Consider the following 25,630-nt stretch of genomic DNA (forward strand, 5'->3'; position numbering starts at 1 on the left):
TTTTTTTGGGTCCGGTTGTGGGGCCTGAACTCTGGGCTTGGGTGCTGTCCCTCAGCTCTTCAGCTCAAGGCTAGCACTCTACCATTTGAGCCACAGCACCACTTCCGGCTTTTTTCATTTTGCTTATGTGGTGCTGAGGAATCAAACCCAGGGCCTCAGGCATGCAAGGCAAGCATCTACCACTGAGCCATCTTCCCAGTCCCCCAACTCGTTTTTTTGAGACTGGGTCTTGCTGTATAGCTCATGCTATCTTTGAACTCCTGATCCTCCAGTCTCTGTCTATGGAGGGCTTTTTTATTTTTACTAACTGTAAAAATGCTCCTAATATAGATATGATGGCAAAAATAACAGTTCTTTTTGCATAGGGAGAACCAACAGAAGACAAATTATGCCAAGTGTTCCATATGTGAGTGTGTGTGTGTGTGTGTGTCCTGGGGCTTGAACTCAGGGCCTGGCCTCGGCACTGTCCTGAGTTTCTCTTTTGCTCAAGACTAGCACTCTACCACTTGAGCCACAGCGCCACGCCACTTCTGGCGCTTTTCTATTTATGTGGTACTGAGGAATTGAACCCAGGGCTTCACACATGCTACGCAAGCACTCCACCATTAAGCTACATTGCCAGCCCAAGTCTTCCTTTTTTTTTTCTTCTCAAGATTTCCATTTAGAAGTGTGGTCTTGATTGTTTTTCATATATAAGTATTGCCAAAGAATTACAAACATCCTACAATCGTCATTGTTAATTTTCTTTCCCCTGGTGCTGGGGATTAAGCACTCTGCATTATTATCTGGCTCGGGGCCAAAAAAAGACACCAGAGTCCCAAGTTTGGGACGATTTTGGTCCTAGAGAGAGCGGGAAAGCGCCTGAGCAGGGCCCGGCCGCGCGGGAAAGCATTTCTCTGGGCCTCACGGAGCAATCGGGCCTCACCAGTTCTGAACTCCTAGTCCCTCTTTTGGTGGCTCTGGAATGGCTCATCTTCGCACAGGACTTAAAAAAGACTTAAGGATAAAACTCACCGGCTCCCCCGGCCTACCCGCCCCTCCGCCATCTTTGCTCCCGCCGTGGCTTCCTCCCCGCTCAGAAATTTCCCGCCAAATTATTCCTCACACAAAATGGAACCCGGAAAGAGGCGGCGTGTGACGTCACGAGCAAGGCAGCCCATCAGCTTCGGGAATCCGTCTAGGAAGGCGGGACTTAAAGGCACCGAGCGGCCCAATCGTTGACCGTGGGGCCTAAGAGAACCAATAGGAGCGCACCTTCCGGCGGCGAACGCGACAACTTTTTTTTTTTCCCGCGAAACTCAGCCGCGGGAGCGTGGAGCTGCTTGTTTCTGCTGGTGTGCGTGGGGCGGTCAAGGAGCGGTGAGGCCGGTGTGGGACCGGGAGTGGGGCGGGCTCCCTGGGAGGTGGGGGTGGGCAGGGTGCTGCGTCTCGGGGCGCGGCGGGTGGGGCCGGGGTTCCCGCGGACCGCCGCGCGCGTTCCTCACCCCCTTCCCCCCCCAGCCCCGCTCAACTCCGCTTCCTCTCCAGGGGCCGTCATGTCGGGCTTCGACGATCCTGGCGTCTTCTACAGCGACAGCTTCGGGGGGGACCCCGGCGCCGACGAAGGGCAGGCCCGCAAGTCGCAGCTGCAGAAGCGCTTCAAGGAGTTCCTGCGGCAGTACCGAGTGGGCACCGACCGCACGGGCTTCACCTTCAAGTACAGGTGGGAGCCTGGGGATACCTCGAGGAGGACCTCGGTCCGGGAGGGCGCGCGAGGAGCCCGGGAGAAGGGCGCCAAGGCGGAGGGGGGCCACGGGGCCTCGCCGTAGGGCGACCTCAGGGGCATCTTTGGGGTGAGCCACCTGCTGAGTTGGCCACCCAGCAACCCGGGTGGAGCCACCTGGCCCCTGGTTCTGTCTATTTCCTGGGGGTGGGGGGAGGGCGGGGAACTGAGCTTGAACTCTTAAGAGTTCAAGTCTGGGCATTGGCGCTCAAGGCTGGCACTCTACCACTTGAGTTACACCCCACTAACTGCTCTTCGGTGGTTAATTGGAGATCAGAGTCTCAAGGACTCTCCTGTCTCGGCTGGCTTCGTTAATGGGATCCTCAGGTCTTTGCTGGCTTTGCACTGGGATACTCAGCCTCCGGAGTAGTTAGGATTCCTGGTGCCCAGCTGGTCGGTCTTTAGTCATGTTGTCTGATTCCATGATGTCTGATGATCTGGGGATTTATCTTTTTTTGGGGGGGGGAGAGGTCTGGGCCTGGGCACTGTCCCTCAGCTCTTCTGCTCAAGGCTAGCGCTCTACCACTTGAGCCAGAGTACCACTTCCGGCTTTTTTCTTTTTGCTTATATGGTGCTGAGGAGTCTAACCCAGGGCCTTATGCATGCAAGGCAAGTGCTCTACCACTGAGCCACCTTCCCAGCCCTGGGGATTTATCTTTTGGGTGCTGTGAAGGTGAACTTCATCCCTATCTTGCACATCCAGGCCCTGAACTAGCTGGGATTGGGCCAGGACACCTGACTGCTTTACTCAGCATGTGACATCACTAAATTTTGTGGTCCTACCTCTACTTTGGAGACCATAAAGTGTGAGGGCATGGTTTGTAGGTGTAGGATTGGGCCCTAGCCTTTTCTAGCTGAGTGGCTTCCATGTGTCAGTCTCTGGGCCTCAGTCTTCATCAGAAAGACGAGTAAAGCCATTTCTATCTCCATTTGTGCAGCAACTGGCACTGCCACCTGTGTGCCAAGCATAGAGACAACCTTGTTCTCAAGCTCATAAGTCAGGAATGGAGGGTAGAAACTGGCAGTGAATCTTTGTTTTGTGGGGAAGTATGGAAGGAGGTAAGCTCCCAGAGAAGCTGGCATTTTTGAGCTGTGGAAGGTATTCTAAGGGGTCTGGAGTGTTCACTGATAGCAAGGGGTATTCAGTGCCAGACTGGGTATTCTGTTGCTGTTGGATGTGAGGTAGAAGGGAGTGGGGTCTGTGATATTGTACATAGGTCACGGTTCCCAAATAGGTTCTTGTGATAGTAGTCCATGGCTAGACATAGCCTCAGAGTTTGAGGTTGTGCCCTTTCAGTCTCGAAGAGCGAGACAAGGCTCTGAAACATCCTGCAGCAGAAGACCTGCTTTGTTTGTTGCTGTGTGCACTGCACTACTGTCCTTCAGCCATGCTGAAAATTCAGGGATTTTCTTTGGAGAGTGCCTCTCTTGGCAATAGGGAATCTCTCTAGGGCTTGGTGATGGGATGATATGGAACTAGGTGTTTGTGTGTGACAGAGTAGTGGGTAGGTAGGATGGAGTCTGTGTGTACCTCAGCCAGCATTACTTTCTTCCTCTGCATCCTTGCTGTCTGTGTGCTGTCCCCAGAGATGAACTCAAGAGGCATTACAACCTGGGAGAGTATTGGATTGAGGTGGAGATGGAGGACCTGGCCAGCTTCGATGAGGATCTGGCTGACTACTTGTACAAGCAGCCAGCCGAGCACCTGCAGCTGGTGAGTGGGATCTGGCCTGGAGTTGCCCCCCCCCGCCCCCCCGCCTGGTCCTGTCCTGTCACCAACAGCTTGTGTCTTTGTTCCTCTCCAGCTGGAGGAAGCTGCTAAGGAGGTGGCTGATGAGGTGACCCGGCCCCGGCCCACTGGCGAGGAGGCACTCCAGGACATCCAGGTCATGCTCAAGTCAGACGCCAGCCCATCCAGCATTCGAAGCCTGAAAGTGAGTCCATTGGGAGGCTAGGGAGAGCGCTTTGGAGACAGGCAGCCGCAGGCACCAGCTGTGTGACCCTGAGCGCTGAGCAAGGCATTTGGCATTCTGAGTCTGTATCTTTTTTGCAAAACTAACTCATTGGACAGATGTTTACTGAACTCATTCTGGAGAGAGGGCATTGAGTTTGGTCCGACCCTGCAGAGATTAAAGGTAAAATATCTGGTCTCCTGTGGGGAGACTGTGAAACCTGTAAACATCACCCATTATAACTTTAGATGGTTGTAAATGCAATGAGAACAATCAAGAGAGTGACAAGAAAGTGTGGGGACCTCTAGGGAGAAAGAAGCTTCTTGAGGAGATAGCAGCATGCAAGCAGTGTGTGTGTGTGTGGGGGGGGGGAAGAGGCTGCTTCCTGTCCCATGGTTGGCTACTCATTATGTTGAATAAAACTGGCCCTTATTCTCTTGGGCTTTCAGTGGGAGAAAGCCAAGGAGTGGTTAGATGATATGATTAGTATGGTTAGTGTGATAGAGGTTTGAAGAAAAGAAAATGAGGGCAATGTGTCCATGGCTGAGGGAGGTGAAGGTGGCTAGAGAAGGCCTCTTCTCTGAATAGTATGTACCCTACCAGATGCAGCAGGGTCAGAGCATTCCATGCTCAGGGAACAGCAGGGGTGGAGGCCTGTATGGAGGACCAGAAACCAGTGTGGCTGGTGCACAGTGTCATAAGGTTAGAGGAAAGAAGATGAAGAGGCCAGGTAGCCAGACCCTTCTTTTCACAGAAGTATGGGTTTTGTTTGGAACACAGAAGGCACTGGAAGGGTTAAGTAGGAGGAACAGTCTGATTGTGTTTTCTATTTTCTTTTTGTTTTTTGGTCGGTCATGGGACTTGAACTCTGGGCCTTGGGTCCTGTTCCTGAGCTCTTCAGCTCAAGGCTAGTGCTCTACCACCTGAGCTATAGTGCCACTTCAGTTTTCTGAATGGTTTATTGGAGATAAGTCTCATGGACTTTCCTGCCCAGGCTGGCTTTGAACTGTGATCCTCACCTCTCAGCCTCCTGAGTAACTAGATTACAGGTGTGAGCCACCAGTGCCCAGCTTTTTTTTTTTTTGCCAGTCCTGGGGCTTGGGCACTGTCCCTGAGCTACTCTTTTGCTCAAAGCTAGCACTCTACCACTTGAGCTACATTGCCACTTGTAGCTTTTTCTGTTTATGTGGAACCTAGGGCTTCATGAATGCCAGGCAAGCATACTACTACCAAACCGCATTCTCAGCCCTGATTGTGCTTTCTTAACAGCAGTACTAAGAATACAACCTGAGGCCTTGTACATACTAGGACAGGGCTCTGCCCCTGAATGATGATATCCCCAGCCCCTGACTTGATTTACAGAAGAGCTCCCTGATTGCTGTGTGGAAGAGGGGTAGAAGCTGAGAAAGCAGTGTGGAGAAAGTGAAGTGTGGACTGCTTTTAGGTCTGCTAGGATACATGTGACTCAGCTGGGTGGAATCTACAGTCAGGCGATGCCATCTTCATCATGCACTACTCCCAGGAAGCCATGCTCATGTTTGGTAGACCTCCAGTCTGCTGCTCTGTGGGTGGTGGTGTGGGGAGAGGAAGTAGCAAGACTTCAGAAACAAGGCCCTGGGCTCGGTATGCAGGCTCTGGAGGGGGCTTGTTGGCGTCATGAAGGCTCTGAATATGTATGGAAGCAAACTTAAGTTTCACTAGGTTCTGCCTGACTGGTATGGGGCAGTCATTACCCTGAAGGGCCTCCTTGCTGGGAGTTCTTATGAATGGCCTGTTCTCAATGAGGGTGGGCCAGCCAGAAGAAATTGCCTGTTGGAGATGTCCTAAGAGGGCTAAGACAAATTTCAGTTTCTTCCTCTCCTGCCACCCTGGCGGACTTCAGAAAGCTGTGCCACATGCATGTGCTAGGCCTTGTTCCAGGGTTCTGCCATCGGAGTCTGGACAGGGCTCTGGCTCCATTTACCAGAGGTGATCTCCCAACTCAGGGCTTCCCAGAATCCAGTACAGCATCTTTCCTGGAGTAGGAAGAAAAAAATGCCAAAAGGAACTTTTATTTATTTAATTATTACTACTCTTTTTTGCTTTTTATTATAAAAGTTTCAACCCCACAGGAAGAAAAAGAGACTAGTGATCCATATATCTTCATGTGGATTTAATTGGTAATGCTTTGCTTTTTTGTTATTTTGCTACCGAACTTTAAATTGCAGACATGATACTTTATCACTAAATAGTTGCAATTTAGTTTTAAGCAAAATTCTGTTTTTCTTCAAAGAAATTTTGTATGTATGTGTTTGCTTGCCAGTACTGGGGCTTAAACTCGGGCCTAGGTGATGTCCCTGAGCTTTTGTGCTCAAGACCAGCACTTTGCCACTTAAGCCACAGCTCTATTTCTGGCTTTTTTTGTTGATTGGTTGGAGATAATAATTTCATGGCCTTTTCTGCGAGGGCTGGCTTCAAACTCCAAATCTCAGCTTTCTGAGTAGCTGGGATTACAGGCATAAGCTGCTAGTGCCTGGCTCTGGGTAGTTTTTTTTTTTTCTCTGGTCATGGGGCCTGAACTCTGGGCCTGGGTGCTGTCCCTTAGCTCTTCAGCTCATACCACTTGAGCCACAGTGCCACTTCCAGCTTTTTCTGCTTATGTGCTGAGGAATCGAACCCAGGGCCTTATGCATGCAAGGCAAGCACTCTACCACTGAGCCACCTTCCCAGTCCCTTTGGATAGTTTTTGAACTGAACTTTAAGCTGCAGGCCCTTACCACAGCTCTGCCACCTCCTCCAGTGCTGCTTAGGTAATTTTCCTTGTCTCCTGACTCCTTAACAATAAGCCTCTTAATGGCTCTGTTACAGTCAGACATGATGTCACACCTGGTGAAGATTCCTGGCATCATCATTGCGGCCTCCGCCGTCCGCGCAAAGGCCACTCGCATCTCCATCCAGTGCCGCGGCTGCCGCAACACCCTCACCAACATTGCCATGCGCCCTGGCCTGGAGGGCTATGCCCTGCCCAGGAAGTGCAACACGTGAGTGGGTCACAAGGGAGAACCTTGGAGTGGAGATCTGGAAGTCAGACAGTGGCAAGGACTGTCTGCGGCTGCCTGTTAGAGGCTCATGCAGGAGGGCTGGCGCTTGGGTGTTGGCTCTTTTCTCCACCAGGATGCTCAGCCCGATAGATCTCAGCTGGGTAGGAAATGTGGGTCAGAACCTTCTACAGCAAACTTGTTTACTAGGCCAGGTCAGCATGCCAGCAGCCACAGAATCAGTGAGCACAGCTACACTCCATTGTTTAATGTGTTGCCCACGAGTATAGAGATGGAGTGTGGTCTCTTGGCTTGAAGAACTACATTACTTATTGCCCGGTTCTTAGGAGCAAGTATTTTCCAGCCCTGATCTAGAGGACTCCTCCTTTACTCTGGCTGCCTTTACTCAGCCTTCTCTGCTGCCTGCTCCTCAGCTTATACCTCATTCCAGCTGTTGTCAGTCTTACTTGAATCTGCAGAGTATTCTTCCCTGTCCCCAGCATTCTCCCTCCCCGAGTGCTCTCCACCCTGCAGCTAGGTGGCCTCAGCTTTGCACTTTCTGCCTTCAAACCTGATCCTCACATCTCACCCTCCTAAGTAGCTAGGGCTACTGGTGTGGGTCACTAGTGCTTGGCCTCACTCTTCATACATTTGACATACGTGCCTGGTCACTCATCCGCCTTGTTTTGCAACATAACATACCTTGTTTTCTTTCAGAACACAGACCTAGGCTACATTATGTAGTTAATTGCGTACGTGCTTTTCGGTCTTCTGATTAGAACTTAGCTCCACAGAGCGTGGGTTTTTAATCTACTACTGTAAATCCTCACCTGGAGTAACATCTGTAGTATAGTGTTTTTCTCCAGTGGTATTACATATGTTGCTATTAAAGTTGTTGAATCTTCATTCAACTTTATTATATAGGGCCATAGAGACCTAGATGCTCAGAATGCTCTCTAGAATCTCACTGAAGAAAATCCTGGACTATTATTGTGAATGGGTTTTGTTTATTTAGTAGGAGGCTTGAGAATCTAGCAGCGCACACATGCACACGTGTGTGTGTGTGTGTGTGTGTGTGTGTGTGTGTGTGTGTGTGTGTGTGTGTGTGTGTGTGTGTGTGTGTGCGCGTGTGCATGTGCATGGTTCTAGGGCTTAAACTCAGGACTTGGACTGTCCCTTAGGTTTTTCACTCAAAGCTGATACTCTACCACTCAAGCCACAGCTCCTCTTCCAACTTTTTAGTGATTACTGGAGATGAGACTTACACAGACTTTCCTGCTAGGGCTGGCTTTGAACTATGATCCTCCGATCACAGTTCATATTCCTGAATAGCTAGGATCACAGATATGAGATGGCAGAACCCAGTTGGTCTAGCTGCTCTTAACCTGTGGGGCCACAGACTGTGCTTGGGACTTGTCTGCCACCTCCAGCATGCCAGTGGAGGAGCTGGGCCTCTCAGTCCTCCCACCCTCCAATGGCACTCCAGTTGCCATGGAGCCGGCCTCCTTTTGAGGCCTTTCCCTAGCTGGTCCCAGTTCCACCTTAAATTTCTGTTGGCCACATCTTGTTCCTGACTCAATGGATGAGCTCCAGCCTTTGGATTCTCCTGGTAGCTCTGGTGACCCCTACTCCTCTCACAGGGATCAGGCTGGGCGCCCCAAGTGCCCATTGGACCCATACTTCATCATGCCCGACAAGTGCAAGTGTGTGGACTTCCAGACCCTAAAGCTGCAGGAGCTGCCTGATGCCGTGCCCCACGGCGAGATGCCCAGACACATGCAGCTCTACTGTGACAGGTAGGTTGGGAGGGTCCGAAAGATGGGTGCATCCTGCTGCATCCCTAATGTGCATGCTGGGTGTGGCTGGGTCTGGAGTGTGCAGGGTGTGGAGGAGAGGATGATTCGTTTGTGCCTGGTGCTTCTGATCACCTTCAGGGCACTTCATCGCACCATATTGTGGGTGTGGAAGTGTGAGATAGTTAAATGACTTTCTTTTTTGGTGCTGGTCTGAGGGTCTGAACTAAGAGCCTGGCTGCTGTTCTTGAGCTTTTTTGTTCAAGGCTAGCACTCTACTACTTGAGCCACAGCTCTATTTCTGGCTCTTTGGATAGATAATTGGAGATAGTCCCACAGACTTACCTTAAGCCTGCGCTGGCAGTTCTCAGATCTCCTGAGCAGCTAGGATTTCAGGCTTTTAAATGACTTTCTAAGCAGAGGAACTGGGCCTTGTTCCTATGCCTTGCTTGATTCTACAACAGTTGAGACAGGTCATCTTACCTTCTCCTCAGGCCCAGAAAGGTTCAGTGGCTTCTCTGATGTCACACAGTTGCCCTTTGCCCCATCTGTGCTTTGTTGGCTCTAGAGGAGCTTGGAGACTTCCTTCTTTCGTGTCATTTTCAAGAGGAAATGAAAACCCAGAGGCAGATTGACTTGGCTGAGCTGAAATGGGATCATACAGAGACAGAAAACGGCGTGGTCCTAGCTAGGATGGTGGGAGGGCAGGAGGAAAAAGTCTTCCTCTGAGATGGCTGAAGGCCTGAGATGAATGTGCGGTATCCAACATATTGCGGCTGGGTTACAAAGCCTCTGGAGACCTCAACCAGCACATGAGAGTTAGGACCCTGCCATTGTCGATGCATTGCTCCAAACATCTCAGCCATCCAGGCTTGAGGGGGTTGGGAAAGGGAGAGGGTTCTTTATGCCCTGTAGGAGTGGAGCTAGCCCTGGCTATGATGCTTGGGGGAAATGCTAAGCTGGCAGTGAGTCAGTAGGAGTGGTGGTCCAGGGAATCACTGCCCCAGGACCTCCTCCTCTTCTCTTTCTCCTCCCCTCCTAGGTACCTGTGTGACAGAGTTGTTCCCGGGAATAGGGTCACCATCATGGGCATCTACTCCATCAAGAAGTTTGGCCTGAAAGCCAATAGGGGTCGTGACAGGGTGGGTGTGGGCATCCGGAGCTCCTACATCCGTGTCTTGGGCATCCAGGTGGATACAGATGGCTCTGGTGAGTTGGTTTGGCCTTGCCATTTGGCAAGCTTGTACACCTCCCTTAACAGGCACCTCATTACCGTCATCCTCTGGTTGCTGATTACATCAGTTTAATTTTTGTGCTGGTATTAGGGATTGAATTTAGAGTGGCATTCTTGTTCAGCATTCTTGCTCAGACCTCATTTTCTTTTTTTTTTTTTTTTTTTTTTTCGGTCATGGGGCTTGAACTCTGGGCCTGGGCGCTGTCCCTCAGCTCTTCAGCTCAAGGTGAGCGCTCTACCACTTGAGCTACAGCGCCACTTCCGGTTTTCTGGTGGTTTATTGGAGATAGGAGTCTCACGGTCTCTCCTGCCCGGGCTGGCTTTGAACCGCGATCCTCAGATCTCAGCCTCCTGAGTAGCTAGGATTACAGGTGTGAGCCACCAGCGCCCGGCCAGACCTCATTTTCTACCACTTGAACCATGCCTGTAGTTGGACTTTTTGCTGGTTAAATGGGCTGGCTTTGAACCAACTCTGTGCTGACTACCTAGGATTGCAGGCATGAGTCACCGGTATCCAGCTAGAATGTTCCTTTTTATAATGAGTAAATACCCCTCTTGGTCTTGGCCGTGTCCCCAGCTGTGGTCCCTGCACTGAGGGCGTTTGCCTAAATGCAAGCTCAAGAGACCTAGGGCTCACGGCTGAAGGGCTCAGTGCAGTCCATGGAGAGTTAATCATGATCCACTGGGAGTGCTGTGTACATCTCAGCCCTGTACCAGGAGTCGAACAAGAATGCAGGCTTCAGGATAGATAGGTGCTTAGAGTCCAACTGAGGAGAAATGATCCTGTGGAATTCCAGTGAGAGGCTGAGGACCTCAGGAAGCAAAGGGTGGGCTGGGCCTTGTCTGAAGGCTTTTTCCAAGAGGAGTCTCCAAATTGCCTTTGAAGGTTAGAGTTGTGGAGAGAATGATAGGACCTGAAGACGCTGGTCTGGCTGAGAGGCTGAGGGCTGGTAGGGGTTTGGACAATGAATGAATGGCTGGGCCTTGTAAAAGTCCTGTGTTCCCAACTGGTGTGGAGAGCTCATGCCTGTACCCAGAGCAGCAGGAACCACAGTGAGAAATCTTAGGTGATTATAGCCTCTGGCTCCTAAATCTGACCAGTCTAACAGGGAGGCTTTTTCAGGCTTTGTCCATGATCTAGTGTATGTAAAAGCTTGTTTATTTAGCTGTTGATGTGGTGTGTCCACTTAGATCTTGAAGAGAACATAGTCAGACCTATCTTTTCCTATCCTTCCATTGGCTCTCTTTCCACGTTTTCCTCTCTTCTAGCTGCTCAGCAACTCCTGTACCCCCACCAGATCCTCTATGGTTGTTTCTCTCATCTTCCCACCTCATCTGTCTGATTTCCCCCTTTTACTCACTGTATCTAGGTTCTGGCCGCTATTCACCACCTGTCCCTCATCTGAACCTGTGCCTGCCTGGTTGTAGATCCTCCCTGTTACCTCTGACTTCCCCTGTGAGTGGTAACGTGACCAAAGACATAACTCCTTGATGGAAGTGTCTCTCCCGGCTCTTGACCAAATGGGAGACTTGTGGTCCTCATGGGCCAGCATGATTTTGCCTTTGATTGCTCAGACCTTCCCTACTTACTGGACCTAGAAGAGGCCAGGCTCTCTTGAGATTGTGGAAATGTGGGATTGCTTTGAGCCTCCTGGCTGGCCTTGTCCAGAAGGGCCTCCCTGTGGGAGTTCCTGAACTGTGGCCAGGCTGGGAAGTGGCATCCCTATAATCACTGAGGCGCCTGCCCTCCCCACCCTAGGCCGCAGTTTTGCGGGAACTGTGAGCCCGCAGGAGGAGGAGGAGTTCCGTCGCTTGGCTGCCCTCCCCAATGTATACGAGGTCATCTCCAAGAGCATTGCCCCCTCTATCTTTGGGGGCATGGACATGAAGAAGGCCATTGCCTGCCTGCTCTTTGGAGGCTCCCGAAAGAGGTGAGTGGCTGTGGGGGCGGGGAGGTAGGAGTGGGGGGGAAAGTGGGGGGATGAGGACATGGTCCACAGGAGGAGAGCTGTCAGGTAAACAGGGTTCTGTTCTCCGCATTCTGCTGGACCATCAGCCTGCTGCCTACTCCCTGGCTTGGGCAGCTGCTTACCCTCCCACCTGTGGCAGAGGTCCTTGGCCATTCTGGCTCTGGGTAGGCCGTGAAAGAGGACTGGGCTTTGAGCTTTGAATCTTGGGACCAAAGATTTATTCTCTGTTCTAGTTACTGTATGTTCTCAGATGGGATCCCAACCCCATCTTTCTGAACTTAAAAGTTTTCTTTCACATGAGTGAAACAGATGGAAAAACCTACACTTAAAGGACAGTGATCAGGCTGGGAAGGTGGCTCAGCGGTAAAGTGCTTGCCTTGCATGCATGAGGCCCTGGCTTTGATTCATAAGCAGAAAAAGCCAGAAGTGGCGCTGTGGCTCAAGTGATAGAGCACTAGCCTTGAGCTGAAGAGCTGAGGGACAGCACCCAGGCCCCATGACCAAAAATAAAAAAAAAAGCGATCAGAAGGATCAAGAGTTTGAGGCGCACGTGGACTACAGAGCAAGAGCTTACTTGTAAAAAATTAAGAAAAATTTTTAAAAAGGCCATCAGTATTCTTTTGGAACTCTAAAATAGTATATAAACAATAGCAATAATAATACTCTTAACTGTAGTCCTGACGTTATTCTAAATCTTGATGAAGACTCGATCCCCAGCCCAAAGATGTTGCTTTTGTAGATGAGGGAAAAATGGGGAAGAGAAGGGATTTGCTCCTAGCCACATGGGTGGAGCCAGGAGGCTGCCCTGTGGCGCTGGTCCTCTGCATGTGCCCAGCCCACAGATGGCTTCCTTTTTCTTCTGGGAGGAGTGTTTATCAGATGGCAGCTTGCCTGAGGGCAGCTCTGCATGCCAGGCCTCATCCTCCCTCCCTGGAAGGAAGCTCTATCTTCATTGCTAGCCAGAGCCTGCCACAGTCCCAGGCATGGGTGTGAACATGGGATTGGACCACCTTCCCATTTGATCTGAGGCTCCTTAGAGATGGGGTGACTGCTGGCTTGCCGTTTGAACTCTACCTTGCTCGCCTGCCCCTTCTCCCCAGGCTTCCTGATGGACTCACTCGCCGTGGGGACATCAACTTGCTGATGCTGGGGGACCCTGGGACAGCCAAGTCCCAGCTTTTGAAGTTTGTGGAGAAGTGCTCTCCCATTGGAGTAAGTACTGGGGACACTCTCCCCCTGCCCCTCCCCCCCTTGCCTGTTGCAGCAAGAAAAAAGGCAGAGCTTCTGGTCCCTAGGACACCTGTGGGCAGGACACACCCAGCACCATCTCCTTGTTCCCCTTGGCTGTGGTCGGGTTCTGTAGTGAGGAGGAACCAGTAGGCATGCGTAGACTTGGGACATGCGGGAGCGCTGGTCTGAGTCTGGCCACTTCTGGTCTCAGCCTTGCCATTGATCGGCTGTGGGCTTGGAACAGTCACCTGGTGTTCCTGAACCTCATCTTCTCCAGTTGTTGCAAGGGTGATACTTAGAATGATACTAGCTACAATCAATGGCTAGATACTACGTTTGATGGGAATTTACTCATGCAACCTCAGCACTGTGCTGTACGTAAGAAGACACAGGGACAGCAGTGTACAGTGTCTCACCTAAAGTCCTGCTGTTGATGAGCAGGGGTCCCTGCTGCACAATGGGGTGTCTAGGAGGATCAACAGGGAAGGGCTTCTGACTACTGTGGTTAGTGGGTTATGGCTGTATAGCAGGAGGTTGTTTTTGGATAGAGGCAGTATATCAAGTTGTTCATACTGGCACTGTCTTCTAGAAATCCTGTGACCTGCAAATATGAACCGTGTTGTCAAGTTACATCTTCTAGTAAAAGCCCCATGATCTCTGTGTGTTCTCTTTTTGTTGTTGTTGTTGGTCGTGGGGCTTGAACTCTGGGCATGAGCACTGTCCCTCAGCTCTTCAGCTCAAGGCGAGCTCTCTACTACTTGAGCTACAGCGCCACTTGATTTTCTGAGTATTTATTCGAGATAAGAGTTTCATGGGGTGGGAAGGTGGCTCAGTGGTAGAGCGCTTGCCTTGCAAGCCTGAGGCCCTGGGTTCGATTCCTTAGCACCACATAAGCAAAAAGAAAAAAGCTGGAAGTATCGCTGTGGCTCAAGTGGTAGAGCGCTAGCCTTGAGCTGAAGAGCTGAGGGACAGCGCCCAGGCTCAGAGTTCAGGCCCCACGACTGGACCCGCCCCCCCCCCCCCCCCAAGAAAAAAAAAAAAAGTTTCACTGACTTTCCTGCCCAGGCTGGCTTTGAACCATGATCTTCAGATCTCAGCCTCTTGACTAGCTAGGATTACAGGTGTGAGCCACCAGCGCCCGGCTGTGTGTTCTCTTTTATGTGTGTATGTTTGTGGGTGTGTGTCAGTCCTGGGGCTTGAACTCATGGCCTATCCTGAGCTTTTTTTGCTTAAGGCTAGTGCTCTTCCACTTCAACCAGAGCTCCACTTTTGGCCTTTTGGTTGTTAACTGGAGAGTCTCATGGGCTTTTTTGTTTTTTGTTGGACGTGGGTCTTGAACTGGATACTGTCCCTGAGCTCTTCAGCTCAAGGCGAGCCCTCTATCACTTGAGCCACAGCGCCACTTCAGGTTTTCTGGTGGTTTAAGAGTCTTATGGACTTTTCCTGCCCAGGCTGGCTTTGAATCTCGATCCTCAGATCTCAGCCTCCTGAGTAGCTAGGATTAGAGGCATGAGCCACCGTCCCTGGATTTCTCATGGGCTTTTCTTCCTACACTGGCTTGGCACCTTGATCCTCAGATCTCAGCTTCCACCAGTAGCTAAGATTATGGCCATTATGCCCAGCTTGTGTCTTGCTCTTAAGGGCATCTCAGCTAGGACTTTAGCACATATTGAGGTCTCAGTGGCAACATGTAGAATGTAAGATTATAGGTAATAATGAAGTCCCATCCCAGCTCCGAGGCCAGTTCCAAGTGACCATTCCTTTATGTCTCAGTGCTCACCTACAAGACTGTGATGAGGCTCTGGTAAGCCATGTTTCCTCTAGGGTACAGCATCTAGGGTGGCCTCCCCTTCCAGCGCAAAGAGCCCTCAATTAAATCTTGATTTCTGTTCTGTGCTCTATAATCAGACGTGTGACTTGGAGCTTCTGCACACCCTCTGACTTAATGGGGTCAGCTTGGTCTGGAGAAAGCTTTGGGCACTGACACCTTCCCTGTCTTTCCTCTCTCAGGTGTACACATCTGGGAAAGGTAGCAGTGCTGCTGGCCTGACCGCCTCGGTAATGAGAGACCCCTCATCCCGGAACTTCATCATGGAGGGAGGCGCCATGGTCCTGGCTGATGGTGGGGTCGTCTGTATCGATGAGTTTGACAAGGTGAGTCTGGGCCTCACAGTCAGGACCAGGCTGTGTGACTGCAGGTGGGGCTGGCTTATACTACCACAGGTTTGGGAGACATGTTCTGTCCTTGGGTCAATTGCTCTGTGGTTACTGTGAGAATTGCTTTGTTCCTCTGAGCCTCAGTTTATCTGGAGACTGGGAAGAGGAAAGCCATGCATATGTGGGTCACCATGATTATGGGTGACTCAGTATCTTTCTTTGTACTTGGGAATGGTAGCTGCAGCTTGTTTTTCTGCTGCCACTGTCTCTTGCTTGGGGTCGGGGGGCGGGAGGATGGGTGTCATGGACCTCTCTGTCCCCAACGCAGATGCGAGAAGATGACCGTGTAGCCATCCACGAAGCCATGGAGCAGCAAACGATCTCTATAGCCAAGGTGAACGACCCTTCCTGGGAGCCTACCCTGCTGTGTCCCAGCATGGATAACTCTCCACAAGCTGCTCTGGGCAGCTTTGCTGAGTCCTGTTGGACTAGGGCTGTGCTGGCAGCAGTAGGCCTAGGAGAGAAGGGATGGAAGGAAAGAGAGAAGAAGGAAAGGGGAGGGAAAGGGAAGGAAAGAGAGTCAGTCAGTGAGTATCCCGGGGTTCTTTGTCATCTCCCACCCTCTGTCCCCTCAGGCTGGGATCACCACCACCCTGAATTCGCGTTGCTCTGTCTTGGCTGCTGCCAACTCAGTGTTTGGCCGCTGGGATGAGACGAAGGGGGAGGACAACATTGATTTCATGCCAACCATCTTGTCCCGCTTCGACATGATCTTCATTGTCAAGGATGAGCATAACGAGGAGAGGGATGTGGTATGTTTACAGCAGGCCTGGTGACCACAGGGCCCCGCTCCAGACAGGCTCATGGTCCTGGGGGAAGGTGAGCAGGGCACTTGGCCATTCCTGATGGTCACATAGCCACCACCTGCAGTTTTGGAGAGGGAGCCGGAGTCCTGTGGCCTGGCCAGTCTTTGCCACTGAGGGTCTGGGTGATCCGTGGCTGACTCTCTCTCTGGGCTCAGTCCTTTACATATGAACAGAAAGTACAAGTAGGAGAACCCCAGTTCTGGTTGGTAAATTTTCCCCCAGGGTTTCACACATGTTAGGCAAAGTACCTTTGAGCTGATAGTAAAACTTTGAAAGAAATCTCATCGCTCAAAGAATCAACAAGTCCAGAGATTGAATGCACGCATCTAGGTTGTTGGACAGCTCTTGTTTCTGTCTCCCTTTTGCTCCCTTTAGTGGAGGCTTAATCCCTTGGACCACTACTCCTGTGGTAAAGACAAAACTATGATTTTTGTCTTACCATCTGATAGCTTTACTACTCCTCTGTTGAGTGGAGGCGCCAGTAGTTCCAGCAGAAGCCCTAGAATGAACTGTCACTGGCTTGAGTAGATCCACTATCCATCTGAAAAGCAGACTTCTGTCCCAGGTGGGTGGGGGCAATGCTCTGGGAGAGTGGGGCCAGGCTGGCTGGCAGTGTGGGCCTGAGATAGAAACGGCCCTTCTGGCTCCGATTGGGGCCCAGTCAGCTCTTCCAGCCTGACCCTCCTCTGTGGGGGGTATTAGGCTCAGGAGGGCCTGTGGGCTGATGAGTGTCCCCTTTGCCTCTTAGATGCTGGCCAAACATGTGATCACTCTGCATGTGAGTGCTCTGACACAGACCCAGGCTGTGGAAGGCGAGATCGACCTGGCCAAGCTGAAGAAGTTCATTGCCTACTGCCGAGCGTGAGTGCCGACACAGGCCCTGTGGGGTGAGGTTGCCTGGCTTCCCTGAGTGGGGAGAGAGCCTAGTTACCGGGCTTGGACCTTCTTGCGCAGAATATCCTAACAGGGCCCCTCTGAGGATTTGGTTCTGAGGTATCTGCTCTGCTCTTGTCTTCTCTGGCCGTGAACAGATCCCACTGGCTCTTGGCCTTAGTCTCTCCATCTTCAGTTAGGTTAATAGAGTTTAATGTGAAGCTCCCTCACATTTTACCATGTTGGCAGGTCATTGTAGATGCAATCTTAATAATGCCCACCTATACCGTAGCATGCCCTGATAAGTTGCTCAACCCTTTTTTTTTGTCGGTCAGGGGGCTTGAACTCTGGGTCTGGGCGCTGTTCAACCCTTAAGCTCAAGGTGAGCGCTCTACCACTTAGAGCCACAGCACCACTTGTAGTTTTCTAGTGGTTAATTGGAGATGAGAGTCTCACGACTTTCCTGCCTGGGCTGGCTTTGAACCATGATCCTCAGATCTCAGCCTCCTGAGTAGGATTACAGGTGTGAGCCACTGGTGCCCAGCTGCTCAACCCTTCTGAGCTTCCATTTCCTAGGTTATGTTTCCTAGGGTTTATTTTCCCTTTTGCTTTGGTGAAGCGGACTTTGTAGCCTGGAATTTAAGGATCCTCCCTTCTTAGCCTCCTGAATGTTGAGATTATAGGCATGGATCCCCACACTCAATCTCTGTAATCTTTTTTTTTTTTTTTTTAATGCCAGTCCTGGGGATTGAACTCAGGGCTCCTCAAGGCTAGTGCTCTACCACTTTGATCCACAGTGCCACTTTGGTTTTCTGGTGGTTAATTGGAGATATGAGTCTCATGGACTTCCCCGCCTGGCCTGGCTTTGAACCCTACTGCTTAACCTCCTGAGTAGCTAGGATTATACATGTGAGCTACTGGAGCCTGGCTCACATTTTTTTTTTTATTCCAGTCTTGGGGCTTGAACTCATGGACTGGGCACTGACCCTCAGCTTTTGCCTAGTGCTCTACCACTTGAGCCACAGCTCCATATTCAGCTTATTGGTGGTTAATTGGAAATAGAGTCAGATGTGTGCTGTGGAGGAGCAGACTTCCAGGAAGCCCGCCACCTAGTGGATGCCTGCTGCTCCCCTAGTGACTGCTGGAGGCAGTGTTGACAGTACTCTTTAGTTGGAGGTATAATTGTCATTGTTGCACCTGTGCCTGACTTTTTCCCACCTGTTACTGATCTCTGTGGCACCTGCCCACCACAGCCAGCCAGGCAGGTTTCACTTGAATCTCCAAAATGGCTTGTCATCCCCGTTAGCAAGCAGCAATGTTGGGGTGGGAAAGCCAGTGGAGGGTATAGGGCAGAGTGAGTCCCTGAGAAATTTCCTCGTGGTCTCACACTTGCTGCTCCCTATCCATCCTGCAGGAGGTGTGGCCCCCGGCTGTCGGCCGAAGCTGCAGAGAAGCTGAAGAACCGTTACATCATCATGCGGAGCGGGGCCCGTCAGCATGAGAGGGACAGCGACCGCCGCTCCAGCATCCCCATCACTGTGCGGTGAGCAGGAAGCCGGGCCTCGCTTCACTGAGCGAGATGTAGGAAGCAATACAGAGCAGAGGCCCAGGGGTGCAGGGCTGGCTCTTGAGGAGCATGTGATGGGTGAAGGGACAGCTGGCAGTCTCCACTATAGTCTTCCACTATAGTCTTTGTCTCCTTTGGACACACCTCTCTGTGTCTAGGGGAGGAGAAGTTGGGTGAAGTCCCCTGAGCGCCCCACTTCTCTTACAGGCAACTAGAGGCCATTGTGCGCATCTCTGAGGCCCTGAGCAAGATGAAGCTGCAGCCTTTTGCCACCGAGGCAGATGTGGAGGAGGCCCTGAGGCTTTTCCAGGTGTCCACGTTAGATGCTGCTTTATCTGGTACCCTGTCAGGTGAGTAGGTGCTGGGCCACAGTCTTGGGGTCGGAGGGCAGGGTGCTGCTTCTCGGTATGTGCTGAGCTTTCCTGGGCATCTTCTACAGTAAATCTTCCCTCATCTCTCCCGTAGCTATTTCCCCCTCAAAATAGGAGGAATCAGCTTCTCTCTAGACCCTTGAATGCCATCCTCTTAAGCCAGTTTGTTCACAGTATTGTGACCTGTCATTGCTGAGGAATAGCAGTCCATCAATCAGCATCTTGTGTGCTGAGCTCTGAACCATGTCAATCAGTGCTTCTCCTGGCGTGGTCTTGACAGCCACTCCCTAGTCATCTTTCCCCTTCTTAAGAGATCAGAAAGATCGGTGTTTACAGAGCCTTTTTGGTAGCACATAGAACCTCCAGTCTGAGCAGGAATCCAGGCTCCTGGTCCCTTACCCTGAACTCACATTGCCTGTTTCTGCCTAACCTTTCAGCAGACTTTTCCAAGCACTGGTGATTTGCTGGATTGTCCTGCAAAAGAGATTTCTTACTCAGCCAATGCTTTGAGCTTCCTGCTTGCCAGGCACCATCTAGGTACTAGAGATAACAGAGCAAATCCTGGCCTCTCCTCTTGCTTGCCAAGGAGAGACAGACTATGAGGACAGATACTCAGTCCAGGTGGTAAAAGGGGCAGTGGCAGGGCCAGGTGTATTTGGTGGGGAGAGATGCTACTTTCCAGGGGTGGTAGTGGCTCCCTAAGGGGAGGGATTTTGTTGTGTCACATACCCAGGAGGCAGCAGGCTTGGGCAACAGGGATGCTCACCTACAGTAAAAGTTGGAAATAAAGTAGGGCGCCCATGGCTTACACCTGTAATCCTAGCTACTAAGGAAGCTGAGATCTGAGGATCCTGGGTAGGAAAAGTCCATGAGACTCTTCTATCTCTACTTAACCACCAGAAAACTGGAAATGACGCTGTGGCTCAAGTGATAGAGCGCTCGCCTTGAGCTGAAGAGCTGAGGGACAGCGTCCAGACCCAGAGTTCAAGCCCCAGGACTGACAAAAAAAAAGTTGGAAATAAGCCCCTACGTTCTAGGGCTTTCTGGGGTACCACCCAGGTGTGGCTCTTGGGATGGCCTGTCTTCCCTCCTGGCTCCCACCTCGCTTTCTGGCTCAGATCAACCTCAGGATCTTGTCCGGTGTTAAGAGCTCAAGTGACTTCGTGCTTGTTAGCAGTTGTCAGCCAAAGCAATTCATTGTTTCCTGCAGAGCCTCCAGTGGCTTCTTTTGCCAGAATCAAAGCCAGCCTCTCACTTGGTCCCCAGGGGCTTATGGCACCTGGCTTCTAGTTACCACCCTGGCCATGTCCCTGCCACCCTAGCCTTGACCTGAATGAATCAGGTGCATTGCTACCTCTGACTTTGCACGCGCTGTGCTCTCTGCCTAGGATGTTATTCTCCATGTTGGCCTTATCATGGCTCTTCCTGAGCAGGTTTTCACCGTCCCTGAGCATGCCATACTATTCTTTCTGTAGCTACCTCCCAGGTCTAGCTCAGGCAAGTTGTCTTGGGTTAGAGGTTTCTGTGTCTAGCCTAGAATGGACAGACTGAGGTCCCCAGTGCCCTGATCTTCACCATCTGACTTCTCACAGGAGTGGAGGGCTTCACCAGCCAGGAGGACCAGGAGATGCTAAGCCGCATTGAGAAGCAGCTCAAGCGCCGCTTCGCCATTGGCTCTCAAGTGTCGGAGCACAGCATCATTCAGGACTTCACCAAGCAGGTAGGCCTTCCCCCAGCATGGGATGTGGGGTCCTGCAAGTTACTCTGGACAGGCTGGTTCCACCCAGCACTAGTGTCCTTTTACTCAGCCCATAGGCCCTAGTTGGGGGACAGAGAGCTGTTCTTTGTCCTGTCTTGCCCTGTTGAGCCATCTTTCCCTCTCTAGGGACAGGCTCAGTCAGGACAAGGGGAGTTTTTACGTTGTACAACAGAGAAGGGTGGCTAGGCTTGGGAGGGTCACATCTGGGTTTCCAGTCTCTTTCATCCTTTCTGTTGGCTGCATACAGAGTGGCAAGTTGTACTCAGTAACCTGAGCCCCAGTGAGCCCCTGGAGGACATGGGGCTTTCTAGATACTTGGGAGCCTGTCACCTTTGTCTATGCTTTTATTTTTAGTAATCTGTAAGTCTATGGGTAAGAAGAATCTAGTTAGTTGAGTACTACTGGCCCCTGCCTTTAATCCTAGCTGCTCAGGAAGCTGAGACCTGAGGATCGTGGTTTGAAGCCACGATCTGGCTCTCTGAAATTATCTTCAGTTAACCTGCAAAAAGTCATAGGTAAAGGTGTGGCTCAGGTGGTAGACTGCCAGCTTTGAGGGGAAAAAGCCAAGTGAGTTGAGGCCCTGAGTTTAAGCCCCAACGCCAGCACACATCATCATTCTTGGAGTCATTTATTCTAACATTCCTCCCACATGTTTTATTAGGGTCAGTTGTATATGGGGTTTTGAGATACCCATATATGCATGTATTACGTTAATCAGATTCATCTCTCTCACCCTTCCCCATTGTCAATAAGCTTCATTCATTCCATTTTCACACTTGGACATAAAATACCTTGGCCATATTCACCCTTCTTCACCCTCTCCATTTGCCCTCCTTTCCTCCCTCCCACTAGACCCCACCCTGTACAGCACATGTGTACCTGTTGCATTTAAGAACACAGGGACAAAGAGCCCACCTCCCCATGCATCTTCTCTCTTGGACCCTGGGAACATTAATGTAGCAGTGTGGATGAGCAGAGAGGCTTAGCGAAGCTGAAGGTTGACAAAAGAGTGAGTTCTATAGTCACAAAGACTTAAATCTCAGCACTTATTTGCTAGTAACTTCAAGTGACTTAGCTCCTCTGCCTCTATAAAATGGGAATGTTCTAGTACCGGCCACATGGAATAGTTGGCTCACATATGTGGAGACAGTAAGTGCTATGCACACAGCAGCCGCTCCAGTGTTCTGATGCCTACAGGTAGAAGCTTTCTGTAGGCTGTGAAGTCCCCTGGAGCCCGGGGGAGGGGGGCCTGGGTACAGACATGCTCACAGACACCTGTCTCCCTGCAGAAGTACCCGGAGCACGCCATCTACAAGGTGCTGCAGCTCATGCTGCGCCGCGGGGAGGTCCAGCACCGCATGCAGCGCAAAGTGCTCTACCGCCTCAAGTGAGCTCCCGTCCCTCCTCCGGCCGGAGTGTCCCTGCACCCACTGCCTCTCCACATCCACTGCTTCCCTGCTGCGCCGTCCTCCATCTTCACTGCGCTCTGCCCTGGAGGGCCAACCAGCAGGTCCTGCCCTGTCCCTGGACACTGCCCACTCCCCCGCTGCATCTTGAGAAATGGGCTTTGGGCGGATTGCTGTCGTGTCATTGGGCGTGGTGTGTTCAGACCCTTGGGTGCCCTGCCTTTGGAGGCCTGTCCCCGTGCTGCCCTTGGCAGGGGGGGCTAGGGGCAAGACCAGGCTCTGTAGCGCACAGACTGACTTTTCGGATGGACCACCACAGAGGTGGGGTTTCTGTGCAAAGTGTTTGATTGACCTATTGTTCAGTTTCTTCATGTTTCAGAGGAGAAATAAAGTTTTCCAGTCCCTGCCACTAAGAGCAGTCCAGCTAGCTGTGGGACTGTGCCCTGTGAGTGTCACCAGCAGTGGTGACAGGAAAGGGCCCTTCAATGCCTCAGTTTCCTGATTTATACATGGGTGACACTAGTCCCTGGTTGGTGGGATTGCACTTGGGACCATGAGTAGCTGTTAATGTAGTACCCAGGACAGGTCTGGGTACTTCAGTATCTGGGGACCCTGGGTTCCTGCTGGGCCTTGAAGTAGGTAAGAGACTGGGACCTAGGCAGGTCATCTTCATGCTGTGTGGCCTCAGGTAGGGTAGTGTGCTTTTCTGTGCCTTAGCTTATCACTGAAGAAGCTTAGGGTCTGAGTCCTGGATGGGAGCATGTGCTAGAGTTGAAGAAAAAGCACACCAGGGCCCCAGTCCTTGTTGTACTAATGTCAGATGCCACTGTTTGTTTTACCTTCAACAGGTAGAATGCACAAAATTAAAAGTCAGTGAAATAAAATATCTGGTAAAGTACATTGAGATATGTGCCATCTCAAGTGAAAAGTGGATTCGAAATGTATTAAGGCATGTTGAGGTAAATCTGTGCGGGGTAAAGTATCTAAAAGTGATACCATGAAAAAATGAAAGCACTTAACGGGGAGCTGGAGGGTGACTGGATGACTATCCAACACAAACGCCGCCCCCCCCCCCCCCCCCCCCCAGTGCACCAGTAGCCATTGTTCATCACAAGTATGTTCTGTGCAGACCTTCCTGCCTACCTGGAAACAGTGAGATGAGGGGCTGAAGCTGAGCTCCTCTGACTCACTCCTGCGCAGAGACCATTTCTTCTCTGATCACTTCCAAGAGAATGAGAACTGTGTGTGCTGGCTTGTCTGTCTGGAAGGCAGACTTGAGGCTCGTGTGGGTACTTACATCCAGGGTGGGATTTCCGGTTCTGTTAGCCTTTCATCTTGACAAGGTGCAGGTTGGCTCCCTCTCAGACTGCATCTTCTGTTCTGCAGGTGGACCAGGGTGGCGATCACACTGTGGTCACACTTGACATTGCTAGTGACCTTTACTTGTAGGCAAGGCCATTGAGCAACACAGAGAGGGCAGGGTCTGAACCCCATGCTATAATGCTTCTTATGTCCTCCCTGGGCAGCCTCTGTGTCTTGCGTGAGGTGGCGGGTGACAGTCAAGTGAGGTAAATGACATGGTCATTGCCCCTTGAGCAGGCAAGCAGCTGGCAGGTACACATGCTGAGGGACCAAAATGGCGAGGCTGGCCTTCTTTTCTGGCATGGGGATTGGAATTGGGGGAGAAACAGGGCTTTAAAAACACAGCAGCAGGGGCTGGGAAGGTGGCTCAGTGGTAGAGTGCTTGCCTTGCATGCCTGAGGCCCTGGGTTCGATTCCTCAGCACCACATAAGCAAAAAGGAAAAAGCCGGAAGTGGCTGTGGCTCAAGTGGTAGAGTGCTAGCCTTGAGCTGAAGAGCTGAGGGACAGCGCTCAGGCCCAGAGTTCAGGCCCCACGACCAGAACCAAAAAAAAAAAACCCCACAAAAAAGCAGCATGAAAACAGACCTAGAAGGTACCTGAGTGTTGGTGTGTGCTGAGCTCCAAAAGCCTGTTGGGGCAGAAGAAGAAGACGGGGTGTGGATGGGAGAGGGGAGTCCTCAGGCCAAGGATGCTGAAGCTGGGTCTGACCTAAAGATCAGAATCCTAACCTGGGCAAACCTCAGACTTGCAATCTGGAGCCAAGCTGCTCCAGCCCCTCCTCTGCGTGTGACTGGCTCTTCCAGGCTCTCAGATCTTACCCTTGACTTTAATTTCTCTGGCTCTAGTTCTGCCATTCCTGAGTAGCATCTGTGAGCAGGGCTGGCACTTCCTCTTGTATTGTATGGAGTCAGCTGAGAGCATAGATACTGTGGTCAAACTGCCCTGTGCAGAGGGGACATAAGGAGTGTCTTGTGATTCATTGCTTCCTCTGTGCCACCCAATCTCCACTCTGTCCTGTCTGGCCATACTCAAGACCTGTTCTGGCAGTCATTGGCTGCTCTCTCCAGACATTTTAACTTCATGCCTAAGGTCCTTCTGGCCATCTCCAATTTATTTTTTATTTATTTTTATTTTTATTTTATTTTATTTGTGAACATACTGTACAGAGGGGTTACAATTACATGGGCAGGATAATGCATACATTTCTTACCAAGCATGCAGCCTCCTCCTTTGTTTACCCTTCACCTCCCTTCCCAGCCTCCCCCTTCCCCCCCCACCCCCCACCTCCAATTTAAAACCAGGACAAGCTTGTCCATGAGGTCATTTTACCCAGTTTCCCTTAGGATTAATGAGAGCTCTGCATTGGTTTGGTATCTTGCATTGCTTTAGCTGTCTAGTCACACAGGGATGAAATGCTCCCTGTCTTTGATGACAAACATCACTGCACTGAGTGACTGTATTGCTTGATCCATTCCCAGTATGGGCCCCTAGTTTATGGCTGGGGTAGCCAGCAGCTTCTGAGAGGGGAAGGGGGAGGGGAGGAGCTATTGCTGTGGAAGGGGTATGACCTTTTCCCTAGCATCTAAAAAGGTCCTGGGTTTGATCCCCAGCACTGAAGAAAAAGAGTGAAGATTCTGTCCAATATTTATTTGTTGGGCATTCAAGTCTGCACAAGAGCAGAGTGCTGATGAGATGTTTATAAAGGGGTCACTGTAGAGAAGAGTTTACAAGCTACTCCCCAAGGGCTAGGCCATCCAAACATATCTCAGAACGGAATGATGCCACAGACTGCATGGACCTGGCTGTTTAATTCAACAGCTGCACAAGACACATTCATCTCAGTAGCCCATGGACTTTTCTCCAAAATACTTTAGAATACAGAGCAGTTCTTCACAAACACAAAAACACTGAAATAACTCCCTGTATTCTATCAGAGCCTACATAATGGAACTAAGCTGGAACTCAACAGCAAGATGCTACAGAAAAGATGCAGACACACGGAGACTGAAGCACACACTGTGGAATTATAAGTGAGTCACTGAATTCATAAAGGGAGAAATCAAAAAGTTCCTGGAATCTAATGAAAATGAAAAACCTACCAGAAACTTGGGGGTAGAACAAAAGCAGTATGAAAAGTTTCTGTGAGTTTCTACATAAAGAATAGCTCTCGGCCCAATGATGCACCTCAAGCTTTAAAAAAAAGTGAAAATTAGAAGATGGAAAGAAATACTAGATTAGAGATTAATAAAACAGTATTTTATAAAAGATAAATGAGTTTGGAGTGTCTGCTTTATTCCTAAAGTCTAGCTA

The 25,630-nt window shown here is 50.9% G+C and overlaps 1 protein-coding gene across 1 annotated transcript; it reads left to right on the forward strand.

Annotated features, from left to right (window-relative positions):
• The first annotated feature begins 1,283 nt into the window (after positions 1-1,283).
• Mcm5 (minichromosome maintenance complex component 5) lies at positions 1,284-22,841 on the forward strand. Its single transcript, XM_070014372.1, has 17 exons — positions 1,284-1,359; positions 1,528-1,702; positions 3,350-3,476; positions 3,568-3,696; positions 6,562-6,734; positions 8,372-8,527; positions 9,567-9,733; positions 11,518-11,689; positions 12,829-12,940; positions 14,969-15,112; positions 15,444-15,509; positions 15,751-15,927; positions 16,730-16,842; positions 18,269-18,397; positions 18,629-18,771; positions 20,385-20,512; positions 21,841-22,841. Exons 2-17 carry the CDS (start codon positions 1,536-1,538, stop codon positions 21,940-21,942), a joined length of 2,205 nt encoding a protein of 734 aa, XP_069870473.1. The 5' UTR covers positions 1,284-1,359; positions 1,528-1,535; the 3' UTR covers positions 21,943-22,841.
• The last annotated feature ends 2,789 nt before the right edge of the window (positions 22,842-25,630 follow it).

The sequence above is a fragment of the Dipodomys merriami genome, unplaced genomic scaffold (assembly GCF_024711535.1).
Source record: "Dipodomys merriami isolate MVZ:Mamm:240054 unplaced genomic scaffold, mDipMer1.0.p SCAF_97, whole genome shotgun sequence".
Lineage (NCBI taxonomy): Eukaryota > Metazoa > Chordata > Mammalia > Rodentia > Heteromyidae > Dipodomys > Dipodomys merriami.

What these genes read in the sequence shown, in the direction of transcription:
- Mcm5 (XM_070014372.1), top strand. Translation starts at nt 1,536, where the DNA reads ATGTCGGGCTTCGACGATCCTGGCGTCTTCTACAGCGACAGCTTCGGG. An exon ending in AAACGATCTCTATAGCCAAG is followed by an intron (nt 15,510 to 15,750) that starts GTGAACGACCCT and finishes CTGTCCCCTCAG; the next exon opens with GCTGGGATCACCACCACCCT. An exon ending in TTCATTGCCTACTGCCGAGC is followed by an intron (nt 16,843 to 18,268) that starts GTGAGTGCCGAC and finishes TCCATCCTGCAG; the next exon opens with GAGGTGTGGCCCCCGGCTGT.